This window comes from Cololabis saira, chromosome 12 (assembly GCF_033807715.1).
Source record: "Cololabis saira isolate AMF1-May2022 chromosome 12, fColSai1.1, whole genome shotgun sequence".
Lineage (NCBI taxonomy): Eukaryota > Metazoa > Chordata > Actinopteri > Beloniformes > Belonidae > Cololabis > Cololabis saira.
In genome coordinates, this window is record NC_084598.1 from 42,662,121 (window position 1) to 42,682,751 (window position 20,631).

At 40.8% G+C, this 20,631-nt stretch overlaps 2 protein-coding genes across 3 annotated transcripts in view; one reads left to right on the top strand and one right to left on the bottom strand.

Moving 5' to 3' along the window:
- LOC133456428 (NACHT, LRR and PYD domains-containing protein 3-like) overlaps window positions 1-20,631 on the top strand; it is a 687,319-nt gene that overhangs the window by 248,890 nt on the left and 417,798 nt on the right.
- The window catches only part of arhgap4b (Rho GTPase activating protein 4b), a 91,418-nt gene that overhangs the window by 4,776 nt on the left and 66,011 nt on the right, over window positions 1-20,631 (bottom strand). Inside the window, exons 13-23 of one of the 2 annotated variants that reach the window (XM_061736828.1) lie at window positions 19,418-19,445; window positions 17,545-17,605; window positions 14,441-14,518; window positions 12,820-12,948; window positions 10,947-11,052; window positions 10,581-10,808; window positions 8,683-8,738; window positions 8,360-8,531; window positions 5,092-5,226; window positions 3,102-3,209; window positions 523-625 (exon numbers count right to left, since the gene is read on the bottom strand). In XM_061736828.1, the coding sequence (XP_061592812.1) occupies window positions 523-625; window positions 3,102-3,209; window positions 5,092-5,226; window positions 8,360-8,531; window positions 8,683-8,738; window positions 10,581-10,808; window positions 10,947-11,052; window positions 12,820-12,948; window positions 14,441-14,518; window positions 17,545-17,605; window positions 19,418-19,445 (1,204 nt within the window). Of the gene's footprint in view, window positions 1-522; window positions 626-3,101; window positions 3,210-5,091; window positions 5,227-8,359; window positions 8,532-8,682; window positions 8,739-10,580; window positions 10,809-10,946; window positions 11,053-12,819; window positions 12,949-14,440; window positions 14,519-17,544; window positions 17,606-19,417; window positions 19,446-19,880; window positions 19,978-20,631 lie in introns of both variants that reach the window. The other variant, XM_061736827.1, reaches the window with a different exon arrangement.

The window sequence follows — 20,631 nt, forward strand, 5'->3', positions numbered from 1 at the left end:
CAAAATTTCGTGAATAAAGTCGAAAAACTTTATCGACGAAATTGTATTTCAACTTCATTCTCAAAATTTCGACTTTTTTCCAAAATTGTATTTCAACATTAATCTCCACATTTCGACTTTTTTCTCGAAATTGTATTTCAAAATTATTCTCGACATTTCGACTTTATTCACGAAATTTTGACTTTATTCTTGAAATTGTATTTCAAGATTAATCTCCACATTTTGACTTTTTGACTTTTGACTTAATTATTGAAATTGTATTTCAACATTATTCTCGACATTTCGACTTTTTTCTCAAAATTGTATTTCAACATTAATCTCGACATTTCAACTTTTTTCACGACATTTCGACTTTTTTCTCGAAGTGTACAATAAAAAAATAAATCTTCCCCTCTCAAATATTTTTTTCTCCTGCATGGCCCTGATACCCTTCCGTAAAAAAGTATTCTCAATGTCTCAGTTTTAGATGACGGACGTCCCTGAATGATTTCACTGAGACGCTGAACCGGATGAAAGACCAACCTTATCGACCGGTGCTCTCTCCGGCTGAACAAACGCGGGTTTGTCCGACGGCCGGCCGCTGACCAGTCTCAGATTATCCAAGGTGTGTCTTCGCTCCTGAGAACTGGGAGACAAACGGAGGAAAGATCACTCACAGCGAGAAATACCTCCGAGACAGATGTGAACGATGCAGACAGGGAAACGGCATTCGAGCGGAGAGTTTCCTCCATCTTTAGCCGCCACGTGATACATTAGAGCGGTTCCATACAATGTCCAAAGTTTTAATGGCTTTTTCTCATTTTTCGCACTTACAGACAGTGCGGTTACATGCACATATAAATCCAGCTGTTGGCAACAATCCAGCTGAGGATTAAACTGGAGTTTCCCAGAAATTCAAGTAAACATGCGCGAGAAGACAATCAATTACTGTATTGGCCCGAATATAAGACGACCCTGATGATAAGACGACTCCCTTTTTCAAAACTAAAGTTTGAAAAAAGACTTTTTCAACACCAGATTCAATTTTTATACAGAAAAATAATTACAGTACTTCTGAAACAAATGATTATAACAAAATATCTGAGAGAAAAAGCATGTTATTTTGCCTCATTCAAATCATCATCTTGAAGTTTGCATCATAACTTCTCCTCAGCTGCCGGTTCACCTGCCCATCTTCCACCCACTTTTCTCCAGATTGTCGCTACGTTTCTCCATTTTCTGTCATCTCTCCTTTTATTTTCTTCTCTTTTCTTTCTTACCGCTATTTTTATTTTTCTTCTTCATGACAGGGGTTCGCTTTGGCCTGGGGAGTTAAGTTCAGCATTCCCTTTAAAGATATCTGGCGCCATCTAGCATTGTGGTGGGTATAACGTCTAGACCCCGAATGTAAGACGACCCCCACTTTTACTGTCTTATTTCAATGCAAAAAAAAACATCTTATATACGGGCCAATACGGTATTGAGTGAGGTATGTTCGACTTACCGACTCTAGGTGGCGCCACACACACTTTCCCGTTGGCGTTCTTCCGGTATAATTAGTAAACAAGCGCGAAGGAGGAACACAACATGTGAAAAAATGGACCCTAACAATGCAGCAGATCTGTAAATGTTGGACATACTAGCAAAGCCTCGCTCTTCTTCTTCTGTTACCGTGTTGTTGTGATGCCGTGAATGTTATTATTATTCCCACTCCCGTGGGTCGTCACTGCTGGAAGAGAAGTCCCAGGGCGGTCACTAGCTCGGCTAAGCGTGGGTTGCGTATATGTTGGAATAACTCAGATTAGCTCGATCTAAAGAGCTTCAGTTCGGTTTGACTACAGCCCGGCTAAGGTGTTTACGCGGCTGTTAAAACTCAGATATCGGTCGGATTAAGGCAACAATTCAACTTTCTTTTAGTGCATGTAACCGTACTGATACCCCTTTTCCACCAAACCGGTTTCAGTGCTGGTTCTGGTTCACAACTCGTTTAACTTGGGAACCAGCTGAGAACCGGTTTGTTTTTCCACAGCTCAGTGCTAAGAGGAGCCACGTCATTACGTCTCCTCAAATGTCAGTTAAGTCTCTGCGTTTGCGTGAAAGTTGCAACAACAACCAGGTATCTGCTCTAACAGGACTTGGTCCACGTAGCTCCTCCGTGGACACATCTCTAAAAGACAGGTTGTCTCCTCCTCCTCCCATGATGCTTTGCTGCGTCCAGATTCATTCTGATTTGAAAATGTCTCAGTCTCCCAGTCTTGCTGTTGCCGTTGGTCTTAATAACTCCGCCCCCTCCGTTTACGTAAGCGGTTCTTTCCTCTAGACCAGCAAAGAGTTGGTGCTACCTTGGAACCGGTTCTTCTGGCCCGGAGACAGTTCTTTGTCAGTGGAAACAGAAAGCCCAAACTCAGCACTGGCCCAGAACTAGAACCAACCCTGGAACCTGGAACTGGTTTGGTGGAAAAGGGGTATGAGTGCTGCATCTGCTTGATAAATAGATGTAGGGTGAAGAAAAAAGGATCACATTTTGTCCCTACTTTTTTTTTGGATACTATAGAGGGTATGCATTGACGTCACATGGCTGCAACTAGTGGAGAAGACGGGATAACAGCCGATTATAGGCTTAAATTAGTCAGTTGGACTTGACAGTGACCCGTACAGTTACCCCAAGAACCAGTGGTCCGTGGACATTAATATTTGGCCACAAATCCAGTTTCCTGATGTTTATATGTACTTAATTTCTAGGCCGGGAAAATACACAAAGCAAAGCTTGAAGGCTTACAAAAGTCTTGATGCTTGGTCCTACTTAAAAGCAGTATTTTTCGGCAGTCTGTAAAACTATAACTCTGATTTCTTGCTAAATCTACGAGTACAGTCGATTGCACAACAACTCTTTCCCATTTTAGATGTTTTCCAGTTGCTCAAACTGAAAGTTTATTCTGACACTCAGTCTTTCTGACACTCAGCAGGTGTAACCCGCTGTGAAGTTGCATCTGTGACGTCATGCACATTCCCTCTATTGTCGTACTGAATGTTTCTTTAAAAAAAAATCAACCTATATCAAGACGGAATATCCCTAAATATAAGCGTTTAACAGCAAACACATTCAGCATTCTTTGCCTTACACTGGTACGTGTCGTGTGGCGGGGGAAGTTTGTGGCTTTCTACTCGGGCTCCCCTCACTTCCTCTCTGTCTCCCTGGCAACGAAGCGCTATCGCTGTTCACCCGCATCCTGTCAAGACACAAAGAGACTGTGTAACTTTGTACCTGTGAGCGTAGGTACTGTGAACACATGAGTCCGGGCACCGCCGTGTGAACGAGGGGGGGCATCGACGTTTGGCCCAGACGGGGCCCAACGTCTTCAGCCCAGATCTGAGTTTGACTGACGGCACTGACCCAAGGTGTGTGCCGCTGTCTAGTTACTACAAGTATGGCATAACCACCAATCAAGCCCCCGTTTAGTCATTTTTGGGGGCTTTTGGGCCACGTCTGGCCCTAACAACCCCTGCTACATGCCAAGTCCATGAACATCAGGACGTTGTCTGCCTCTAATGGCACTTTTCCACCAGCACCTACTCGGCTCTACTCAACTCGGCCTGGTTTCTTTTCCATAACAAATCAGCACCTGGAGCAGAAGTAGGAGGTTGGAGCGAAACTGCTGTGACGTATTTGATTGTGTGATTTAAACGAAGAAGACAACAACAATGACTACGTTTACATGCAGTCAAAATTGGGGTTAAGGTCAATATTCCGGTTACTAAAACATTGGGAATATTCCGTTTCCATGCGTGAGCAAACAGGGTTATCCCTGTATACATGGTAATTGTAATCATTAGGATATCTGGATCAAACCAGCGACGCACGGAGAACGTCATGACGCAATTGCCGTTATTTCTGCTTCTTCTTCCTGTATCCAAATCCAAAACAACAACAATAACAGCAGCACGGCGGATAATCAACAGCTCAGTAGAAGTCGCCTTTCCAGCGTCTTCTAGCGGAGCTTGATCTGGTCTGGCGTTCGTACAAATCCTGCTTCGCGCAACTTTCCTCTCTCCTTCTTGTAAATCTTCTATCCCCGTACTTTCTACCGTCTACAAATGCAGAAATGTTCATATCCTTCATTACATTTATGAAGTGATTAGTCTCCTCCTGGTCTTGGTTTCTCCGTGTTTAGAAGAACTTCCTGGACTCAAAAGACCAGGATTCCTTGTGAAAAGAACATGCGCAGAAAACAAATTCATGTTCCTTCTGATGGGGAAATCCTGTTAGGCGTTTACATGACCTAATATTCTGTTAGAAAAGGAGGAACCCAAGGGTCATATTCGGGTTATTAAAACCAGAATATGAGCAAATTCTGGTTATTCAAAGGGGTCATTGGTGTTTACATGGCCGTGCAAAACCGGGTTGTGCTAATATTCCGGTTAGAAAAGGTTATTGATGCATGGAAACGTAGTCACTAAAGATGTAGAACCTGGAGGAGGTGATAGATGTGCTGCTGGGTCTGTGACTTGTGTTCAATATCAAGTTAAAAAATGAGAGTGAGAGAAGATTCAAGCAGCGATGCTTTTTAATTTTTTTTTAGTTTGTCTCCTCGCTGCTGAAAAGTGCGTTGGTATCTGAGCAGCTATGAAGTGACAGAGCTCCTGGTAAATCTGGTCGTTCCTTATCTCCGTCTAGATCCCTTTTTAATTCTCTCCTCAGCACCAGGTTTATGAACATCTGCACCTCAGAGTTGGATCACCAAACAGACTTCTGCTGCCGTTGCTGGTGGAATAAAATGAACAAGAAGCTCCGTCAGTCTCTTTCTCTGATGTCACATCCTGACTCAGACGTCTGACTCCAACCCCCCGACCAATCGGTGGCCTGGAGTGTGATGACATCACAGCCCGACTCAGCCGCTTAGAACCTCGGCAGAATAGAAACAGAAAAAGTATCTACTCGACACGTTAGACCCCTAGTGGGAAAGAACGAAACCGAATGGAGCCGGGCTGAGTAGGTACTAGTGGAAAAGTGCCATACGATCACTTCCCAGTGCCGTAACTGAACCGTAAGCGGCCCAGATGTGTTTACTATTCAGTTAATCCGACCGTGTGCGTGTGAATCTAAGTGTGTACCGAGTTGGGTTTTCTGAGTGTGGATCTTCTGCTGCCAGGTTTCCAGTGCTGCCTCCTCCTCCTCCTCCTCCTCCTCCTCCTCCTCCTCCTCCTCCTCCTCCTCCTCCTCCTTCTTCTCTTTTCCCTCGCTCTGACCTAAGGGGGTAGAAGAAGAGGGAGATATATTAAGCTTCAACGTCTCACGATAAAAGTACAACCAATACCAGCGCAAGTTTAGCCGTGGGTGGAGGGTGAGGAACGAATGAGCTGTAGGAGGGAGCAGAATTGTGCCTGACCCGAACCAAATGACTCAGAATCTTGCAGCCACTGTGCAAAATAATCCAACAGCACGCATGCCAAATTCAAGATGTCCTAATAAACGCTACCGCAGGTCCTTCATCCCGACAGCCATCAGACTCTACAACAACCAACTCTAGTAATTCAAGTGCAATAACCTGTTTTTCTGAAAGTGCAATAACCTGTTTTTCTGAAAGTGCAATAACCTTCTCCCTCTAAATACATCACTGGTATTTTGTCTCTTTGCACATGTATATATTATTTGTTTTTCGGGTTTAGTATGTCTTTTGTACATTGCTCATTTTTTATTTTCATATTGCTCTTTTTTAATTACTTAAAAAAATTGTTGAGCGTGTGTATGTGGGGATCAATAGAGTTTTATTCTATTCTATTCTATTCTATAACATTGAGCCCGTTTCAAAATTAATATAAATTTAGGAACATGTATTTTTAAAGTCCATTTTTAGATAAATGCCATTTCTAACGACTCAGAACCAGAACACTGCCCCCCTGAACATTCCTACTAACCGGACAATTCTGGTGGTGGTATTTTAAGATAATCCCTGTCCATGATTTTATCTTATCTTTGTTCATGTTTATGCAGCCGCTTGATGTGAAGAGTTATGGATAAGCCTTTCTTTTACAGTACAGTATTAACCAGGTAATACCATGGTAATTACACTGTAATTACCTAGTAGTACCTTGTATTTACAAGGTAATTACATGGTAACTACCGGGTAATTTACCCAGTAAGTACTAGGTAATTATTACGTATTTTCCTGTACCATGTAATTATGTGTATTTACCATGTAATTACATGGTAAATACCTGGTTGTTTAAACTAAACATTACTAGGTAATTACAAAGACATTAGATGGGAACTATGAGGGAAATTACAGGTATTTACTAGGTTAATATTGGTAACTACCAGTCAATTTACCATGTAATTACTCTGAAATTACATGAATTATTTAAGTACCAGGTAATTACTAAGTATTTTTCCGCAAACTACCAGGAAATTATAACCTATATTAGAGGTAGTTACCAGCTAATTACACTTCAATGACCATGCAGTTATGTTGTATTTACTATACATGTCATGGATAACTACCGGGTATTTACCCATTCATTATTGATTTATGTATTATCAATGGATTGGTGCATGTACCCCCGAGGGGTTAAATTACTCTATTGACCTTGTATTTAACATTATAACCTTATAGTTACCATGTTTTACCTGGCAATTGGCAGGTACTTATATTATATTTCCTACGTATTTACCCAATAAGTACAGACATTTTTACCTGGCTTTTACTCAGTAATTAAAGTGAAACTGGACTGTAAAAGAAAGCGTGTGTTGTTTCCATAATATTACCTGGTACTTCCTCATTAAGTACAGAAATAATTACCTGATATTTACCCATTAATTAAAGTAAAACTGGACTGTAAAAGAAAGCGTGTGTTTCCATAATATTACCTGGTAATTGTAGATTATAATTATAAAGATTTGAACAATTGGCAAAACGTCTGATATTTACCTCCCCTTTATCCCGCAATTAGAAAGTTGGACCACCCCCCCTCACATATACCTCCTCACACACACCACCACCTCGTAACAAATACGCCATAAGGTTAATTACAAGGTCAATAGAGTCATTTACACCCCTCGGGAGTACATGCACCAATCCATTGGTAATACATAAATCAATAATGAATGGGCAAATACCCGGTCGTTATCCATAAAATGTATAGTAAATACAAGGTAACTACATGGTCATTGAAGTGTAATTAGCATGGTATTACCTGGTTATTACTGTACTGTAAAAGAAAGGGTTACCGAGTTATGCTCTCAGAAACTCTGACTCCCGAGTCCAACGGAACGATGATCAAAAGCCACAAGCTAGTTCAAGTTTAGAGTCTCTGATATCGTCACAAACACACACAAAAGTATCGCCTTTCACAGAGGAGCGTTGGAATAGGACTTTAATATGTCGTGGAGGGATTTGTACAAAATCTGAAAATAGATACAGTTGGTAATAAGAATAAATTGGAGGCGGGGTTTCACAGATTACAGAGTGACCTACGTCACACACAGCAAGTGGTGGAACTGAAGTCGTCGTACTGTGTAACTACAGAATATTGGTGTTGTAATACTGCAACTACATTAGCTACGTTGGCAGCTCCATCCAAAACAGATTTGTTTAGATTTAGAGAGGGGAATGAATTAAACTCCATTGCCCAGCCTGTCAGGATATCTGGAACTACAGGTACCACAAACGCACCATTTTTATATTGTTTGGCAGGCGTCTGGTTATGTTGGGAAAAATCGCTTATGGGTCCATACTGCATACTGGATTGTTGTGCAGTACATAGTATATACTGTAGTATACAGTACATACTGCATACTGGATTGTTGTGCAGTACATAGTATATACTGTAGTATACAGTACATACTGCATACTGGATTCTGTGTACAATATGCAGTACACAGTATGTCCTATGTACTGGACTCTTTGTGCAGTACACAGTATGCCGTATACAGTATGTCACATAGTATGCAGTATACAGTACATACTGAATACTGGATTATGTGTGCATTACACAGTATGCAGTATATAGTACGTACTGCATACGGGGTTCTATGTGCAGTACACAGAATGCATTATACAATACATACTGCATACTGGACTCTGTGCACAGTACACAGTATGCAGTATATAGTACATACTGCATACTAGATTGTTGTGCAGTACATAGTATGCAGTATACAGTATATACTGCATACTGGACTCTGTGTGCAGTACACAGTATGTAGTATACAGTACATACTGCATACTGGATTCTGTGTGCAGTACACAGAATGCAATTTTGAAAATGTGTCCTAAAGTCAAAGATACAGTAAGTTAGAAATAGCTAAATGAGCTTTAGTGACATTTTATCGGTGGCAGCTGAATGAATTTGCAGTTCTTTAGCATGCAGAAATGTTGCTCACCCTTCCAGCACGCTGATGTACTTGTGAGGTATAAGACCTTTAACTCCTCCCACTTCACCTCTCCACCAATCAGAAGAGGCCTTGCTGTGGAGCATGAGAGAGTCTCCCTGCTTGAAGGAAAGTTCTGCAGGAGATCTGGCCACGTAGTCGAACATAGCAATCGCCTCCCACTCTGTACACACATTTTTAGTAGATTTAATAAAAAATTTAAAAAAATAAATTAATAAACAAACAACTCATGATTCCGGCATAAAACGTGTCTAAAAAGGTGCTACGCCGGTATGGAACAGGACGTGTCCTGCGTGTCCTGCATGTGAACTGACCGTCCTCGCTGGGCAAATGCTCCGCCTCTCCGTCTCCCTCCTCTGTGATTGGTTCACTGCAGACAAGCAGAACATTCCCAGTTTGTTTGTTTGTTTGTTTATTTCAGTGATTTCCAAAATAAGAGTTCAAATACAAAAGAAAAGAAAGAAAAGAAGACAACAAATAAACATGAAGTTAATGCTAATATTGCATTAGACCAAAATATATAAACAAAACAAAATGGAAAATGGAAATGTACTTTATTTCTATAGCCCTTTACAGCCACCTCTAGGTGAGCCAAAGTGCTTTACAGAATAATACATACAGAAATAAAACATACAATTATAAGACAGAGCAAATTGAAAAGGCTCGGTCCCCCCAGCGCTTGAACTTTGACCTGGGCACCTCCAACAACAGTTAGTTTGAAGATCTCAGCGCCCTGCCAGGCTCACGCACGTTAAAAGCTCCGATAAATAGGGGGGGGGGGGGCAAGGCTGGTAAGGGCTTTAAAAACAAAAAGTTTAAAAGTTTAAAATCAATTCTAAAATGGACAGGAAGCCATTGGAGTGAATAGAGGACTGGAGTAAAGTGCTCAAGTCTTTTAGTGTCAGTGCCACGTGGCAGAAGGATCAAGCAAAGCGATCAGCGCTCTGACTTTTACATTTGGGGAGCAGGCCCATAAGCTGGATGCGATTCTCGAACAGAACCGCAGGCTGGCGGGGGTCTTTGAGCTCATTAACAAGATTGATAACAACCTGGAGAAGTTGGGAGCTCAGCTTGGCCGGAATTGATCACAATTCATCTGATTGGAGTCGCCGCTGATGAACCAGAGACGGCAGAAAGGCAGACGGAAAATTACTGAGGCTGCCTGTTTTCAAAATAATTGCTGATTCTATAACCTGCCCTTGACAGATCGGTCTTGGGCCGACCACTCCTGGTCACAATCTTTCTGGTGGAATGTAAACAAGATGACTCTGCCTCCCACTAACCCTCCCCTCTCCCAAGAACACCTGCGGATCCCTGTTGCAGAACTATACCGAGCCGCCTGATAACATCAAGGACATTGGCTGAGAGCAGATCTGGGTGGAGGTTCACGGACGGACTCATCGCTTCACAGAGACACTTACTGATAAGCACACACAATTCCCTCAATTCAAACGCCTTCCTCGGCTCCCCCCTCTTATCAGCCCCCCCCCAACAGTCTCCGGGTTCGAGCGACAGACGGCGATCACTTGGATGTACTGTGCGGGGACCCTCCCCCCCACACACCCACATGCAAGTCTTGTTATGTCTGTTGTTCTGTGTGCTGCTGAGGTGTTTTTTTGCAACTTGATACTGTGTATTGTATGATATTCAGTGTGAAGATGTATTTCTCATTATCATAGCCCCGCCCACTCAGAATCCCACATAGATAATGAAGTTAGAGACTGGGAAGATAAAGACATGTCTCAGAGGCTGAATTTCTAATTTATTTAGCAAAAACAATCAAAAGCTCGTTTTTAAGACATTCAAGGCCTGTTTAAAATAGGTATTAGATGCCATAATAGGTCCCCTTTAATAAATAGCTTGGAGGACCTGGAAATAATTAAAGGAACAGGTGGCAGGAAACATAAAAATTGTGAGCTTTTCAAAGTTGTAGCGGCTAAGCGGCTAAGTTAGTTTTTCTTCCGGTAGACGTAACTTCCGGTCCGCCCTCCTATCCAATCAGAACCTTCCCAACCCCCAGACCTTAAGAGGAATTGGAGAAAGCCGATCAAACGTGTTTTCCATGTAAACCTCAATTCGGAATTACTATTTCCATGTAAACTGGAAGGAAAATAGTTTAATTCGGAATTAAAAACCATCATGTAACCGTGGACAGTGATGAAACTGAAAAGACTCAAAAGAGAAGGCGTTTGCTCAGCTGTTCGTCTCTCACCAGTACTCCTGCTCCAGAGTCATGTGCTTCTCATAGATGGGTCCCGGCAGCTCCGATTGGCCGGGGAAGATGACGTCATGCTGGAGGATCAGGGTCTTGACGAGGTCGTTAACCTGCGGTTGCCTAGCAACAGCATCATCGGAGTCCAGCCCCCTCAGGAGGCTCGGGCCGAAGCAGACGGCCAAGTTGTAGGGTTGCATCATGTTCTCGTCGCTGTACTGAGACACGCTGGGGAAACACACACACACACACACACACACACACACACACACACACACACACACACACACACACACACACACACACAGTGACTGGCTGTTTTGGCCGTGAGTGTGTAATTTTATGACCACAGCAGTCGCAGCTTACTGGTTGAGGAAAGCGAAGAGGTAGCGCATCACGATGAGGAGCGGCCGCGGGAAGGTGGACACCGTCTCCTTAATCTGGACAGCTTTTTCCGTTTCCCCCTCGATTTCTGAACGTGACGGGAGGATGAAACGAACATGTCAAGACGAGCAAAAGGCAAAGATGTTATAGCTGTAGACGCAGCCTCCTCGTGCCTGCAGGAGGCACGAACTGGACCTCAAGAACGGATTAAAAGTACTGTAGCTGTTGAGGAGAGGCGACTGAGACTGAGCCACGAAGACCGTGATTAGTGTTGTTTCTGTCAGCCTGTTTCAATTTTAGTTTCAGTCTAGTCTTTGGGTCAAGCTATCATTTTAGTTTTTATTAGTTTTAGTCACGTTCATTCTCCTTTTGGTCGTGTCGAGTTTCAGTCGACTAAGAGTCTGACCATTTTAGTCTAGTTTTAGTCAAAGATTGTATTTAGCCAAACCCATTTTACAATTCAAACAAGGTCAAAGTGGAGATTTGCAAAAAACTCCATCTTCACGTTGGACCATTGGAGTATTGCGTGCACACACATATATGTGTATATATGTTCGGCGGTAGGCTTGCACGCCTAGACTGCCCCCTGTCACATTTGCTTGTAAACAGAAGGAAACGGACATTTAGGCTTCAGAAACGTTACATTGTGCGACAGAAACGTCACCAGCGTCATGAGTGTGACCTGTGTTTACAATTTGTTTGGCCACCGTCAATATTTTCTTGTATATTACTTGTTTTATATTCTAAAGTCACACTTAAAAGTAACTCCACTTCTCTGTCACTCCAAACCAAAGACTCTCGTTCATCTTGGAAGTATCTGGAAGTTACTCGTGTCATTTGTTGATGTTTTTTTCCAGGATTCTGATTGGCTAGCATGACTTTATCTTCTCGTTACACTGCCCCCTGTAGGTTTGGCTGCTCATAGCACCTTAACAGATATTTATGCAGGTTTGTGTAAATTACCGTATTTTCTGGACTATAAGCCGCTACCTTTTTCATAGGTTTTCAACCATGCAGCTTATACAAAGGTTCTATTCTGTGGATTTTTCTTCCACCGCTAGGGGGCGCTCTAACCGGAATTAGAATCAAAACTAAGACAAAATAAATGCAAAGAAGAATACGCTACTTCTTCTTTAACAGATAGAAGTAGAAGCAGATTTCAAACAGATAAATAGATAAATAAATAGCGGTTATTTTCTCTTGGTTCTGTCCCGTTTTAATCAGCAAAGTTGCTGCCGTGTTAAAAGACACTGTCAGGAAAGATCTATTTAGGTACAAATATGTACATCATTTACAGTTCAAAATCCTTCTGTACATTTAGTAAATATCTAATCTAACAACATAAATATCTGCGGCTTGCATATCTTTTTTTTTTTAAATAGAGCGGATGCCGCTTGTATATCTTTTTTTTATTATTTTTTAAAAAATAGAGCGGATGCAGCTTATATGCAGGTGCGGCTTATAGTCCAGAAAATACGGTATATCCGTTTTTGTAAATACCCGGCTATTTGGAACTGTGGCCTTAGTGCAGACCTGGCGTTTTATGAACAAGACTGAGGCACATGTGCACAAAGATGACAGGAAGCAGAGACCGAGGGAGGTTGCAGAAATCATCTTGCATCATTTCTTGCAGAAGAGAATTTCCTGAGCAAGCCTGGAAGGTGCTGCTGCCGCTGCAGCTGTGGCTGAGTCACGCACATGGAGGTGACTCAGCTCGACCGGGACATTCAGCGTCCAGAATGTTACATAAACCAGCCAGGCAGAGAGAGAGAGAGGGCACTAAAGCTCCCCGGTGAAAGCGATGCCTGATCTGAAACACACACACTCAGACGGAGGTTAAACGGAGGGGTCTTACGGACACACTCCAGCAGCGGGGAGTAGCTGTCGTAGGGGAACAGGGGCGGCTCCAGGCCCCTGAAGTAAAGCTTCAACACGCCGGCCACGGAGTCCAGATCACACTCGCTGTCCGACAGCGGATCCTCTCCTGCAGGGAGTTCACACAGACACGAACAACACCGTTACATTCCTGGGGCTCTGCCGAGGGTTGACAACCATCCCTTGAAAAACAGAGTCGTCCCGTATTTATAAACTAATGTACGCGTCCCGTATTGAGCTGAAAAGGGACGCACTTTGTCCCGTTTTACTGTGAGAGTCAGAAAATAGTCAGAAAATGCCAATGGAAAATAGCATTGAGCTGTTGAGTTCACAAGTTATTTTTTTCTGTTTTACTAGAGCAGGGGTCGGCAACCCAAAATGTTGAAAGAGCATTATTGGACCAAAAACACAAAAAGCAAATATGTCTGGAGCCGCAAAAAATGAAAAGTCTTGTATCAGCCTTAGAATGAAGGCAACACATGCTGCTTGTATCTGTATTAGTTATAACTGGGGGAAGATTTTTTTTCATTATGAACTTTGAGAAAAAAGTCGAAATGTAGAGAAAAAAGTCGAAATGTCAAGATTAATGTTGAAGTACAATCTCGAGAAAAAAGTTGAAATGTCGAGGAAATCGTCAAAATTTCGTGAAAAAAGTCGAAATGTCGAGAAAAAAGTTTAAATTTCGAGAAAAAAGTTGAAATGTAAAGGATTAAAAAGGAAAGGAAAAAGGAATGAAAAAATAGAAAAAAAGGAAAAAAAAGAAGAAAAAAAGGAAAAAAAGAAGAAAAAAAGAGAAAAAATAAAAAAAGACGAAAAAAAGGAAAAAAGAAAAGAAGAAAAAAAAGGGAAAACATTTTTGAAAAAGCTCCAGGAGCCACTATGGCGGCTCTAGAGCCGCGGGTTGCCGACCCCTGCACTAGAGAAATGATCTTTCACTTGAGACATTTCCTGCGTCATGTTTATTAATTTATTCATTTATTCTTTATTTCAATCATTGATTAAAAAAAAAGAACAATCTAATATACAAGACTGTCTCAGAAAATTAGAATATTGTGATAAAGTCACATTCCTTTTTAGTTCCCAAGTTACAATTAATTTAATACCACTCAAACAACGACAAAAGATGTTTATACATTTCATGACAATGGGTATGTCAATCAAAGGTAACTAACATATTTCATTATATTTTCTTAACATACTGGCTTTAATTGTTCTTTTGAATGCAATGTTTAATTTTATATTGTTTGGTTTCTTTTTTTCAGATAAAACATAAACTGATTCCTTCCACATAAACACAACGTTCCATCGATTTAGTCCTGAATCTTGGTTTTTTAAAGATCTCTTTTTCAAATCTTTTCTGAAAGTCGATTGGTAAAAGTTTTTTTATGAGCTTTAAACATAATTTGCAGAATACTATAATCTACTAATTCATGAAATTTCAACAATTTTAACCGAAGGGATGATGAATTTGTTGGATGTCTATATAGTTTTTTTACTGATTATTCTCATGGCTCTTTTTTGCTAAATGAAAAGTGACCTAATGGCAAAGGTGACGCTGTAGAGGAACCAAGGTTGCTGGGATTGAACTTGTGATCTCTTACCTCTCTCAAATGAGTCTCTGATGACGTTGACTTCCCTCTGCGAGCCGGGAACTCTGAAAATCCCTTCATGGTGAAGACCTGGGATGCACAAACTCGCTGGCATTAAACACTTGGTTCTTCACACACTAGACTGTAGTTCTGGGGACCGGTCTTGGTCTAGAGGCCACTTTTATCTGGTCTCGGTCTCGGACTCGGATAACTGAGAGTCCGTTACCAAGGTGACAGAATCTGGTGATCACCAGTTCTTCCTCTTGTTAATGTACAGTTTTGTAAACTATTTGTATTTTGCATCTGATTAAATGTTTTGGTGCATCTGCATGTGTCTGTATTTAATTACAGTTTTGTGTTTATAACGGCCTTGTTTGAATAAATATATGAATAATATTTGCATATCGTTGTGATTGATTAAGCATCAGGTCCATTTCAGTGATGCTGATATACGGTGTAATCTGATTACTATGATGGTAAATAATGTAATTTCAATCTTTAATATTTAAAATTCAGGTTTTATCTCCAAATTAAGTCAAATTTAAATCAGTAACATTTACTATTGATGACTTTTCTGAGGTGGAGGGGGGTGTTGGAGCTGGTTATTCTGCTAGAGGACTTTGGGACTAGTTAGTAGTCGTGTCAATCCTTAAAAGCACTGGAGTCAATCCTCCAATAGTGTAGAAATAGTGGTACACTGCAAAAACTCAAAATCTCAACAAGAATATTTGTCTTATTTATAGTTAAAATGTCTCATTTTTCAATCGCTTGACACATTCCCCAATAAACCTGTAACATCTCCATTGGAAAAACAATTGCTTGATAACAAAATCACATCTATAAAAGGAATAACATCTGTAATCTATAATATTCTTATCAATAACCTACCACTATATCACAGACCTCCAATGAAACTAAAATGGGAAGCAGACCTGGAATGTTCATATGAGGACAAGGATTGGTATACTCTTTTAGAAAAAACACACACTATGCTAATATCCACCAAACACAGACAAATTCAATTCAATATTTTACATCAAATTTACTACACTCCCTACAAATTAAATAAATTTAATAGTGCGGTCTCTGCCATGTGCCAAAGATGCAAAATAAATAGTGGAAATCTGCTCCATATGCTCTGGAACTGTCCTGTTATAGATGCTTTCTGGAAATACGTCATCAAAACAATCTCTGACATTTTAAAATCCCATATTCTTGATCCTAAAGTTTGGATACTGGGAGATATTAGTTCATTAAAAATAACCTATCATAAAAAGTATTTCATTCTGCTCGCAGGCACCGCAGCAAAAAATTGTATTTTAAAAAACTGGAAATCGGAAAACCCCCCAGGACCCAAACAGTGGATCAATGAACTTGGATCATATTGTACTCCAGAAAAAATACTGTATTCCGTTAGAAAAAAAACTAGAGACTTTGACCTTATTTGGGGACCTTTTTTGGATTTTTTGCTTTTAATGGACTAATGATCTGAATCATCTACTATGTTAATGAATTTGTTTTCACAGGACTTGATTATTTAATTTATTATTCATTTTTGTTCTAGTATTGATAGACACATGTTAAATAATTTTGAATGATGTAATTTATTGACCATATGAGGGAGGGAAGGGGAGAAGGGTGTGTTGTTGTTTTTTATTTTTATTTACATTTTTTTTTTATTTTTTTTTTTTATTTCTATTTTTTTTTATTATTATTATTATTATACTTTATTTATTTTGGTTTAATTAATGTTGTGAAAAGTAAAAAAAAAAAAAGGGGGAGAAATATTGATAATTATATTGTTATTGTAAATATTTCTTTTTTTTATGCCCTCAATAAAGATATCTATACAAAAAAAAAATGTCTCATTTTTAGTCAAAAAAATCTCATTACACTTAAAACAAGACTCATCACTGGAAAGAACAACAATTTTCACCTGCCATTTTTTTGCTTTTAATGAGAAGATAGATTTTTCTACTTATTTCAAGTGAAAATTTACTTGAAACAGGTGAAAATTGTCAAATAACAAGTTAATTTTCTGGTACTGACTCTTGTTTTAAGTGTAATTAATTTTTTGAGAAATAAGAAATAAGACAAATATTCCTGGTAAGATTTTGGGTTTTTGCAGTGTGGTGCAGTCGCCACACAGATCTGATCTCAGCTGATGGATGGAAACATTTCTAGTGAGTTCAACATCATCATTCACTTCTCTGTGTTATTGAGCTGCAGTTGAAAACAAGCTCATATTAGACTAGCTGAACCAGGATGGATCTGATGTTCTCCAATGACTGCGTTTCCATGCATCAATAACCCTTTTAAAACCCGAATATTAGCAATAACCCGAATTTGCACGGCCATGTAAACACCAATAACACCTTTGAATAACCAGAATTTGCTCACATTCCAGTTTTTAAAAACCCGAATATGACCCCTGGGTTACTCCTTTTAAAACCCGAATATTGGGTCATGTAAACACAAACGGAATATCCCCATCAAACGGAACAGGAATTTGTTTTCTGCACATGCTCTGTTTGCAAGGAATCCTGGTCTTTTGAGTCCAGGAAGTTCTTCTAAACACGGAGAAACCAAGACCAGGAGGAGACTAATCACTTCATAAATGTAATGAAGGATATGAACATTTCTGCATTTGTAGACGGTAAAAAGTACCGGGATAGAAGATTTACAAGAAGGTGAGAGAAAAGTTGCGCGAAGCAGCATTTGTTTTGAATTTGGATACAGGAAGAAGAAGCAGAAATGACGGTAATTGCGTCATGATGTTCTCCGTGCGTCGCTGGTTTGATCCAGATATCCTGAATGATTAATTACCATGGAAACGGAATATTCAGAATGTTTCAGTAACTGGAATATTAGCAATAACCCGAATTTTGACTGCATGTAAACGTAGTCAATCATGCAGGATCAGGACATTACTAGGTTTGTTTCTGGTCTTGGTCTGGAGCTGAACTAGTCTTGGTCTTTGTCTTGGTCTTGATTCTCTCTGGTCTTGGTCTTGACTTGGTCTTGGTTTAGGCGGTCTGGACTACAAGTCTAGCACACTCACGCACCAGCAGGTGCTCATACCATACCGTAAAAATACACCGTAAAAAGCAGCTCACCGTGAAGGTTGATGAAGCGGATGCAGCTCTCGACCACCACAGGAATCTGCTGCCCGGAGCTCTGGAGGAGACAGACGGACGTGAGGACGGCGTCAAACAGAGGACGGCCGAGTCGCCGCCAGAGACGTGAAATGTGGAAGACGGGAAGATGTTGTGCGATGAAAGGAAAGAGACAGAGATGGTAGAAAGACGGGAGAACCCCACAAAGATCCATTTTACATCAATATCCAGGTAAACTGGGTGCTTTTCTTTCCTAATAAAGGAGAATTTTGATTTCCTTCGCAATTAGAACCATAATCCCTTTTTTCTGTTCCAGGTAGGGTTGCCAACCGTCCCTTGAAAAACGGAATCGTTCCCGTATTTATAAACTAAAGTAAAAAATAGTCATAAAATACCAATGGAAAATGGCTTTGAGCTGTGAATTCATAAGCTATTTTTTTCTGTTTTACTCCAACTGTAGCTACAGTCGTGGCCTTTAAGTTTTTTACAGACTTTCTGTTTGCACTTTTGTTATTGCACTAAAAATGTGCTCCATTACAGAATGGATATTCTGCTTTCTTTCTCGTTTTATATTCATTTATACAATTTTAAGTTAAGCAGGGCAGGTTTCTGTTTAAGAAAGATACTTATTTGATTCAGTTAATTTTGTTATTTTGTATTAAAGTGAATTGCTGGATAATAATTAGTTTTCCATGTGTTCATGTCATTCATGAACACATGCATCTAATTCAATTCAGGTTTGAGTCAAATAGTTAAAAAAATCGTTTCACCCACAAAAAAAGGGGCTAAAAAAATTCCCAATGCCAGGAAAGTTGAAAGCTGCAGATGAAGTGTCCCTTATTTATTTTTCAGGGAGTCAGCAACCTTAGTTCCAGGAAACCTCAAGATCGTACAACTCCATGAATAAAAAATTCATAAAAGTCTGCAGAGTCCAGAAATAAGATGAGAGACAGTCGGTGAGACGAGCGGATCAGAGCTCGCTCATCCTTCTCGGCCCCGTGCTGTCGGCTCATCTCAAACAAAGGAAAATTAAACCTAAAAAAAGTCCCAGGTGCCAGAAGATGACGCGGAGGCCTACGCTCGGATGTCGCGATTAAAAATAAAACGGCCAAATCATCTAACCGTCTAAACCTGAAAAGTGTTGGTGCTACCTTGGAACTGGTTCTTCTGGATCGGAGCCAGTTCTTTGTCAGTGGAAACAGACAAACTCAGCACTGGCCCAGAACCAGAGCCAGCCCTGGAACCGGTTTGGTGGAAAAGGGGTAAGAAAAACCTACAGAAATGTAATGAAGAGGGAGGTTGGTTTACTGCAGTGTTTCTCAATCCTGGTCCTCGTGGGCCCCTGTCCTGCATGTTTTAGGTAATACCCTGCTTCAGCACACCGTGATAAAAGTACCTGTGTCATCAACAGAGCTGTGCAGACCTTGGTGACAAGCTAATGAGGACCATTAATTAGAATCAGGTGTGTTGGTGCATGGAAACATCTAAAACATGCAGGACAGGGGCCCACGAGGACCAGGATTGAGAAGCACTGGAACCAACAAACCTTTTGGTTTATGGAAAAACAAACCGGTTCTCAGCTGGTACGCAAGTTGAACGAGTTGAGAACCAGAACCAGCCCTAGAACCGGTTTCATGGAAAAGTGGTGTGAGGCTGCATTCGCCTAATACTTAGAGCAACTATCATTAGATTATTTTATTTTGTTTTTTTTTACAGAAAAACAGGATTAAATTAGGAGGAACTAACTTGACTGTGTGAAAAAAACAAAGGAAAGAAAAAGGAAAATGGCCTTGAGAGCAGCCAGCGGCAGCTTCGCTACGATCCTGCCTGCATGCACTAGGCCAGGAGTCACCGGCCGGGCGGTACTCGGTACCTGGGTACGAGACATTCTCCTTCTTCTTCTGCAGCAAGCCAAGCACAGCAGAGCAGGGGCACGGAAAAAAACCACACAACAAAGAAAAAACCAGAGATTAGAAGAGAAGAGATAGCCACAATAAAGGGAATAAAGGTTTAGAAGCGGAGGAGGCGAGAGGAGACAGCAAAGAGGCATTTTAATCCCTTTACAAGCGAAAGGGGGAGGAGATTTAAAAAAAAAAAAGGGTGGACTGAACGGAGAGAAAGCCAGAAATATTGAGCTATAAGCAAAGACCATACAGCAGCAGCCTCTACACTGAGGTGGGGGGGGGTCAGGGGGTGCATGTGCTGCACGAACCCCCAGTCAGTTCTTCCACATCTGGACGTTTTGGTGAACAGCAGCGCAGCGAGGAGCAGCAAACACAGACAGGAAGTGAGAGTTGGGGAGGCCCGAGGGCTCGCCGGCTTCGGCTGCTCGTTACCTGAATGTAGGAGAGCATGTCTGAGGTGAAGAGTTTGTGGCAGAATTGGGAAATGGGTCTGGACTTCCGAACGCGCACTGACCGAGCGCATTGCATTCTGGGAAATATAACAAAATGAAATGCAATGATCTCAATTCTCCGGGGCGGTTCGTCACAATCTGAAAGTGCTGGAGGTTGCAGTGATGAACAAACAAAGGCCCACATTTGTTCTAGCTCTAGTTTAGAGCCGAGGGAAAGCTGTAGTTCATCAAATGACCACTGGGGGCTGCAGCATTGCAAATACTAAAACAATTGATCAAAAGTTTTAGTTTAAATGAGTTTGGTCTCCTTCCTCCTCCCGCCTGTCCTCTCTGCTCTCTCCATCTCTACGCCTCTCTCTACGGAAGAGTATTAGGGCCAGGCAGGAGAAAAATATATATATATTTTAGAGGAGGAAGTTTTTTTTTTTATTGCACTTTGAGAAAAAAGTCGAAATGTCGAGAAAAAAGTCAAAATGTCGAGATTAATGTTGAATTAGAATTTCGAGAAAAAAGTCGAAATGTCAAGTAAAAAGTCGAAATGTCAAGTACAAAGTTGAAATGTCGAGAAAAAAGTCGAAATGTCAAGAAAAAAGTCGAAATGTCAAGATTAATGTTCAAGTAAAATTTCGAGTAAAATTCGAAATGTCGAGAAAATGTTAATGTTAATGTTAAGAATAAAGTGGAAATTTCATGAATAAAGTCGAAAAACTTTATTCACAACTTTATTCTCG